At 32.6% G+C, this 9,163-nt stretch overlaps 1 protein-coding gene across 1 annotated transcript; it reads left to right on the forward strand.

The window, feature by feature from the left end:
* The first annotated feature begins 840 nt into the window (after positions 1-840).
* LOC133180864 (blood vessel epicardial substance-like) lies at positions 841-4,501 on the forward strand. Its single transcript, XM_061315314.1, has 4 exons — positions 841-1,447; positions 2,574-2,736; positions 3,864-4,191; positions 4,403-4,501. Exons 1-3 carry the CDS (start codon positions 939-941, stop codon positions 4,119-4,121), a joined length of 930 nt encoding a protein of 309 aa, XP_061171298.1. The 5' UTR covers positions 841-938; the 3' UTR covers positions 4,122-4,191; positions 4,403-4,501.
* Positions 4,502-9,163: the final 4,662 nt, after the last annotated feature.

Genomic DNA, 9,163 nt, shown 5'->3' on the forward strand with positions numbered 1-9,163 from the left:
TAAGGTCAAAAGTCAATAGGAATTATACAAATTTAGAGCAAAACAAATACGGACCTCTACAAGCGTCAGTGGTGGAATCAAGTGTCATGGAGGAGTAAGCATTCCCTGTCTACCGGTCACCCTCGCCGTGTGCTTCTTGTCATGATTAAGATAAAACACTATTATTCTTTGATATATATATATATATATATATATATATATATATATATATATATATATATATATATATATATATATATATATATATATATATATATATATATATGACATAGTCAGTACGTATCTCTAATAAGCAATATTTTTGAAATGTTTTTAAATAACATGCAGAGTCGAATATTAATGAATATTATATTAGCCTGCACTTAGGTACATGTGTCCCAGCACTGATAGGCTACATAAAAAAATGGGACCTAATTAATGGTCATTTAATTAGAACTGTTCACTCTGACATCACATAAAAAATGCTTCCAATGCGTAAACGTACCACTGTCATTACGTTTATTGCTAGTTAAATGCCAACAACCATGTAGTTGTTGATGTCACATTACTTGAACTTTAAACTAATAAAACGTGAGATCTATTCAAAGCAGCACAATTCAGAAACTACAAGATATCTAGGAACTATTTATTAATTAATGTTTTTATTTAAATCAAGGTGTGTCCTTCCGACAATGAATTTGTATATGACCCTACAGTAACTTCATGTGATTATATATAAATTTTTATAAAGAAATGAATTCAATTTAAAATCAAAGCTGTGAAACCCTATATTCCGCTTATTTCTTAACAGTATAACTTAACAGTGTCATGAAATGTATGTGGATTAGTTTATTAACATGTTACAAGAGCTGATTTTAACCACATGGTATTTTTATATGACTTCATTTTTGCAGGTTATGACGTTTGAGCTGTTTTATTTTTGAGCATAGCCTGGAAACATGATGACTTTGAACCAGACATTGTCTCAGAATGACGATACAGAGCCTCACTCTGACGATGCACAGGGCGCATGTGCAGACTGGAGAGAGGCTCAGCATTCATTATTTCAGTTAGCCAACATGTGCCTCATCTTATCATTTTTGACTCCAAACAAATTTCGTTATTACCCTTTGTGTCTGCGAATATTCCTAGGAACGGGTTATCTTTTCTTTTCCCTGTGGTCAGGGCTTATAGTATGTATGCCAGACGTCCTTATATGGTCTGCTGGGTTTTTTTTCGTGAACCTTCTTCATCTTTGTTATATAGGATACAGTATGCTTCCATCGAGAATAAATAAAGATTTGGATGATCTTTACAAGAAATTGTTTGAACCTTTAAGAGTTAGTAAGCCTGAGTATGATTGTCTGGTGAAGGTTGGATATGTACATGGATTGGAAAGATTTGATGAATACGCAAAGGAGGGATTAACGCCATGTGGACTAAAAACATCCATTTTATTAAAAGGCAGGTATGCTATATGAGATACAGATTGTGTGTTACAGCAACATATATCTCCAAAACTCAATCTTGAAAATAGATATATAGTGCTTTTTTCATTAGTAAATACTGTACTAGTACATAAATTGGCGTATTCAAAATTTAGCGCAATCACTGGGTATGGAGTTGTTGGCGAAATCATGAATTAGCGCTATACATGTCCGTTCTGTATTTTGTATTTATAAATGATTTCTTAGCTGTATTCATGAATTTGCGCATCGTTGTCTGTGTCAAAGTCGCTAAAATATGAAGCCCGTTTTTTTAACAACACAAACAGTAATATATAATTATGCACTTTCAGTTTTTAAATGGTTTGATATATTGACCAAAAAAATATAAATATCAACTGAGGAAAAATAAAATCACCAAACTAGTTACATAATCTAGTATGTCACATTATGACTCCTGGGTCGAGGCCTCTGCTGGTGGACTGTTAGTCCCCGAGGGTCTCTACAGCCCAGTAACCTAGTACTTCGGTACTAGCTTGAAAATACGGATATATATTTAATCTCTGTGGTAATATTGGAAATTTATTTCAAAATTAAGGATTATCTCCCTCATGCATAGCTCTGATCCTTCGACATATTTGGCTCTAGGCTTTGGCAATTTTTTCAGCTCTTCCAACTCTTTTTATTTAAATTTTGGATTCCCAACCTTTCGGCTTGAGCATCACTGAAGAGACATAATTTGTCGAAATGCGCATCTGGTGCATCAAAATTGGTACCGTATATGATTTACATGTAACTATTTTTCAGGTTACATTAAAGTTTTTTTTCCTGACAATTGTTCTCAGATTAATATTTTTTTTATTTTTGCAAATGTACTTTTTCACCAATTTTCATGGGACAAGGTCTATATCTCTTTGAGAAATAATTGATCAAGGCAGAAATAATGGATGGAGAATCCGAAATCAACATGTAAAGAGTCAAAAACAGATCAATCTTAATATCCCTAAAGCAACATATCATATGATTGCATCAAAATTAATTTGAATTTTATTTGCGAACAGACGGACACCTACACTGACACACAGATAAATAAGGACGAATTATTGTTTCGATTCTAATGTAAACAATGTCAAAGTTTTTCATCCATAGGTTGAAAGTGCAGTTTGAGGAACTCCTGGTCCATTACATTGAAGGAAACCAGTTCGTCGACTCTCCAGAGTACGACTTCACTAATCGTACGCTGACGTCTGAGAGATCAGAGTGTAACTCACCCGAACGCATCTTACTTTCTGACAAACGGGACACATACCAAGTAAATGAATTGTATATATGAGACACTTACCAGGTTTGTGAATTGAATATGTGAAACACATGACGGGTAGGTAACTTGTAGATTGCCTGCATAAAAAAAAAGATAAATAAAACAATGCAACTTTGTGAACAGGAAATCAAACATAGATCACTGAAAACTCCAGAGGTGAATCAGGTGCTTTCGAAAAGTAAGTATCCAATGTTGACCGATCACATCCGTGAGCCGTATGTATGGAGCAGGAAAATAAAGTAATCTGTAGTTAAATTTAGGGTAAAAACAATTGCCTTACAATTGAGAAAAATCATTGCATATTTCACTTGTAGGAATTACTATATATGGTTGAACTAAAAACAAGATCAAGTATTTGTTCTAGGACGCTTCCTTCTATAATCTTAATCTGATACGGTACCCATTTTGATGCACCAGATGTATATTTCAACAAATTATGTCTCATCAGTGATGCTCATACCGAAACGTTGGAAATACGCAAGGCGGATATCAATGCACTGTACTTTATTATCTAAGGTTTTTCTTCAATCTATTTTCATTATAGATAGGCAAACGGCGTCTAAATACATAGAATTCGTGTCTGCTTTGTTATTTATTACATATGAGCACGCATTTTAATTTCTTACAGTATTGTAAAAACTGAACAGTGAAGCTGGTCTTGGCTTACACCTTTACATTATTTAGGTCGTTATTGTTTTTTAGCATTTGAAAATTGATGGCAAAAAATTATGATAATAAAGAACTACGAAAAAAAAAATTCTTCTGAAAAGGAACAAAAAATAATCTTTATCTCTCTACAATGATAATTTTCATATTTCATAATAAAAGTTTAAATTTTTGGACCACTTGCATGAAATGTATGGAGATAACGAACAGTATTCAAGCTCAAAAGTCCATTAAACAATACAAATTTTGGAGCAGAGCAAATACGGACATCTAAAACATCAAAGGTGGGATCAGGTGCCATGGAGGAGTAAGCATCCCCTGCTAATCGGTCACAATCGAAAGGCATGATTTGTTTCACGACATCTTTAATCATAATAGCAAAAAAATATGCCAGATACTAAAATGTTCACCTTAATAGCAAAATAATATCGAACGTATACCTTTATTTTCAGGTGACTATCTCTGCAGTAGAGGAAAGCCTTCTTTTAACATGGTCACTCGACAAACTCAGTCAATTTTTACAGTCAAATCCAGCCTTATCTGCAATCTTTCAATTATTGATTGGTAAAGACATAAGCGATAAGCTTTATCAGATACAGGAAATGCTTCTCTCTGACCCAGAGTGTCCTTTAGCACGGTCGAACCAAAACTATCAACTTAGAACACAGACCGACAGCCATAGTTCACAGTCCTCTCTATTGAATCTCTGAAGTGTTATTGTATCAGGTGCTTCTATTTCAAGCCTTGATCATTTAAAATGCCTTGGAGTGGATTTCAAAGGTAGAGCATTCAATGTTTGATCCCCCCTCCCCCCCCCCCCCGAAATCAGCATTTCTTAACGATGTTAAAAATGTATTTCTGGTAAGATTTCTTAATTCTAATTGAATGAAGAATTCTTTTTATTAGTCAATGACATATTGATAAAAAATGTTTATATAATGATATAGATCAGGGATGTATGAAACTTGATTTTAATTTCTTTTTCTTTCAGAGCCGTCGGCCTTCCACCCACATGTGAAGGACAGTATGTTTGAGAGTCAAGTGTAAGACGGACTAAGAAAGATGTTTAGTTGTAAATAGCACTTCTAGAAATAAATACTATACAAAGACACATTTCAACATAAGCCTTTTTTTAAATTTTGACGTTTTTATCTTTTGTGATTTTGCATCTATGTGTTAGCATTAATAATGACAGGGACAAAACCTTGTCTAGAAACTGTGAGTGTTCATCAGTGACTGAGAAAAAAAAACCCAGATAGCACTCTTTCATTTCATTTTGGCAAAAAACAAAAACAGAGAATATCAGGATTATTAAACTAAATTGATTAAAACATCACACATTAATTAATCAAATTGATATAAATCAAAGTATTTTGGCTTATATATATGGCATGGCATTCGGATGATATTAGTTACCTGATGATAGTTCTTAAAAGCCTCAAACACTTATTTCTGTAGTTCTGTACATGATAGCATTAAAGCTCAATGTCAAAAAAAAAAAGTTTTATTATGTGTTAAGACAGATAAGTTATGCATAATATATTAAAAAGGACACCTTATTGCTTATGTAATAAACTCCTATTAAATGGTTGTGTGGCTAAGTAATCTATTCCTCCGTCTTCATTAATTCAGAAATAACAAGAAATTTAAATATCTAATATGATCAGTACATGTATGGATATGTTCCAGTTGACAAAGCATGAAACAATACATTTTTTTATTTGTTATGTCATTATTACAAAATATTTCAAAGGAACTTGCATTTAAATCTTCATTTGGTCACTTATGGTAAACGTATTGTTTGCTTTCAAACTTTTTTGTCAGTTCTTAGATAATTCCGATATTCCCAACAATCAAATTAAATTTGAATTATTTTACCAGGTCCTATGCTGGATTCCTAAACTTCATGAATGAAAACCCTTAAAAATAAAGATAGCGGGATCACATAAATGTTAGTTAATGTTAATTAAAGCGTCTCTAATTCCCAGGAAAAGAAGCATTGAGAATCTTCAGATTTACTGTTTAACAACATATTTTAGTTGTATTCAATTAATGTTCAATCTAAATTTTACGAAATAATTTGATGTTTTGATACTTTACTTTGACATTTTGATTTACCATATTATTTAAAAGTTATTACGAATCTTTGATTACCGATGACCCTCAACTCTAAAATATTTTTACTTACGATTAAGATCCATCACTTGACTTCATTTTTTCTATTGTCAATTTCCCTTACTTGTGTTGCAATATACCCTTATCACCTGCTTATGTGGTTTATGTCTCCCAGTTGATTCGATATATTGATTTGATACGGAAGAGCATGCTCTACGTACGAATAATTTCTAAACGAGGCATGCTAATGACAAACAAGTTGATGAAACAAAGATCTCAACACTCGCTTAAAGTTATCATTTCGAATGTTCCATGGTTGATACAATGACCTTGTCAGCAAGTTTCATCTATCATGAAGTCGAATGCTGACTTACGTTTTTGTACCAATTGTACCGTTGGCACATCATTTACACACCGAATTGTCTAAGAATTTTTTAGCTTACCAGATCATGACAAGGAGCACACTGCGGTTGTGACCGGTTGACAGGAGATGCTTACTCCTCCATATCAATAATCTCACCTCTGTGTTTTTAGAAGTCCGTGTTTGCACTGTTCTCGATTTGTATTGTATTGTTGACTTTAGATCTTGAATACTGTTCGATATCTTCATAAATTTTATTTCATACTTCATTGAGTTCCATTTCAATAATGTAGTTGAAAAGTCCTCGGGGAATTTGATTTCTTGGCTGAATGAATCCTTATATTTCCTAAATATTAATGCAATAAATTCCTCATTAAACAGAAGCAAGCCAAAACTTTTAAATATAAACCCAAACTTTCAAATTTGGCATCGCTTCCAGATTCACATTTAGTTAAAAAATCTCTGAATCTCCTTCTAGCTGATTATAGTCCTTAAAACCGAGGTCCCATCCAACGGTAGGCGTTTGCACGATTAAGAACCCTCATTGCCCATTGGCCCTGAGTGCCGAGTATAGGTCTAATTGTGATGCCCTGCACCGGTATATGGTGACGTCTCTATATATCTATGAGTGAAAAAACGGAACGTTAAACAACGTACAATCCATCAATGATTCTAACTGGGAATATTGAACCTACTACCGGTAGACTCCGTATACAACTGCGAGGTATTTTCAGAAAAAGAACCATAACTTCGATCAGAAAAAGTGAAAGTGGTTGGAGGTGGAGGGTGTCTTATGGGATCCTTGAGGTTATATTTTTCTCAATCACGTGAGTGTCTAGCTCAATCAGGTGACGCGCTGTAGAAAATTATAAAGTGAGGTAAAATAAATGGTTTAATCTGAGTGGAAAATACAGAATACTTGTATGTAAGAATTAGAAAATAATGAAATGTAATAACTTGAATTTCATGGCAGAAAATAGTCTGGTTTACTATATTCAAATCTCTGATACTTTGATTTACTATAGTCAAAACGTAATCATCAGTGTAAACTCTAGTTCACTATTGCATTTTTTGCAAATTTTAAAATGGTCAAACTTTTGAGAAATTCGAAAACTCAATTTATTTCAAGACTCAAAAGCGTCAAAACATTTTACTTTTCAATATTAAAGCAAAACATTTCTTTAAAAGAATTGTGTAGATCAATAATTTATCAAAACGTTACATTTCTACCCAGCGACAGAAATTATAAAGAAACGCTTAAAAGATTAGCGTATCCCTGCTAAACATATGTCTTTTATAGATAGAGCTGTGACTTGTGTCCAAAACATCTAAATACCATTGCAATAATGTCATTGTCTTCGTGAAGCATAACAATTCATTTTTATACCAGTTATGTGACGCACAGCTGAACCATGAATTAAAATAGTTACTATTTGCATCAATCTTTCAATAAGAGTTCCTATATTGTTTTACTCTTACGTTTGTTAAAGTGGATATTAGAAATGGTACATAATTTAAGGTATACAGAACACATACTCTATTGCCTTCCTAATATAGCTGATGTTTTCTTAATATGGAGGAAAGATGATGAATTTTGCCTTACCTAGCTACTTTAACAAGAAGTCAACTTTAATCAAACTCAAACCATCACTTAATGATATCGTTTTCATTTTTCTTCTGCTCCAAATTTGTATTGTTTCAATGGACGTTTATGCTAAATTGATTACTGTTTGTTACATCAATAGCGAGAACAAATTTAATATTGTTATTATTACTAACTTTCAAAATAGATATATAGAACATGTAAGGGTTGCTACACGGGTTTACAAGGCAATAGTGTTACAACACACTTAGCCAGGCACTATAATCTAGTGGTAAGGCGTTCGCTTCGTTATCGGGAGGCACGGGTTCGATTCTCGTTCGCCGCGCTGCGTCAAACCTAAGACGTAAACATACCCTAAAAAATTCTGTAGTAAACTATAATTAACTATAGCTTACTATGGTTTACTAGAGTATCAAAGTAAAATTTTTTGAACTTTGATTTACTATAGTAAAAACTTTGGAACTTTGATTTCCTATAGTGAAAGCTTTGGAACTTTGATTATCTAAAGGAATAATTTTGGAACTTTGATTTACTATAGTGAGAACTTTGGAACGTTGATTTACTATAGTGAAAAGTTTGGAACTTTGATCTACTATAGTAAAAACTTTGGAACTTTGATTTACTATAGTGAAAACTTTGGAACTTTGATTTACTATAGTAAAACCCGTGGAATAATGTTTTTGATTCCCATTCTTGACATTTTATGATATTTTATGGTCAAAATTCAAACTTCACAGAACTTTTCATTAGCCCCGAGCCCTCCCCTAAAAAATTATTGTAAAAGAAATGAATTTTGATGTAGTTTGTCTCTCGCGCCTATAGATAAACAACGCTTATTCAATTTTTTTTTAATTTAATACAGATGTAGTGTAAGTTCTTTGATTTAGGAAGGAAAATGATGTACTATAAAACAAAATTTGCGTTATTTTCTAACCAAAATACCTGCCCCATCAACTATAGTAAACATGTTTTTTTTTTTAATTTATAAATGTTAATATTGCGTTTGAACTAACTAATTTGTAAATTTGAATTAACATATTCAACAACCCCCAGACCCCACCCAACCCCACCTCCACCCTTAAAAATGGCAAAATGAGCGAAATATTATTAAAATAATTTAATAAGTTGATAAACTATTGTGAAAACTTTAAAACGTTGATATGATGTAGTGAAAACTTTGAAACTTTGATTAACTATAGTAAACTTTTTTGAAACTTTGATTGACTATAGAGAAAACTTTGGAACTTTGATTTACTATAGTAAAAACCTTGGAACTTTGATTTACTATTGCAAAAACTTTGGGACTTTGACTTACTATAGTAAAAACTTTGGAACTTTGACTAACTATAGTGAAAATTTCGGAACTTTGATTTACTATAGTAAAAACTTTGGAACTTTGATTTACTATATGAAAACTTTGGAACTTTGATTTAGTATAGTGAAAACTTTGGAACTTTGATTAACTATAGTGAAAACTTTAGAACTTTAATTTACTATAGGGAAAACCTTGGAACTTTGATTTACTATAGTAAACTATAGTAAACTATAGTTTACTACAGTATTTTTTTGTTAGGATAGGTTGTTCGCCAAGCGCCCGACACTAGAAGTGAAAGACACGGGTCTTTCGGATGAGACCTTAAAAACCGAGACCCCGTGTCACGGTAGGCGTTCGC

This window comes from Saccostrea echinata, unplaced genomic scaffold (genome assembly GCF_033153115.1).
Source record: "Saccostrea echinata isolate AGI-Se365-2 ecotype Australia unplaced genomic scaffold, CSIRO_AGI_Sech_v1 ptg000007l, whole genome shotgun sequence".
Taxonomy (NCBI): domain Eukaryota; kingdom Metazoa; phylum Mollusca; class Bivalvia; order Ostreida; family Ostreidae; genus Saccostrea; species Saccostrea echinata.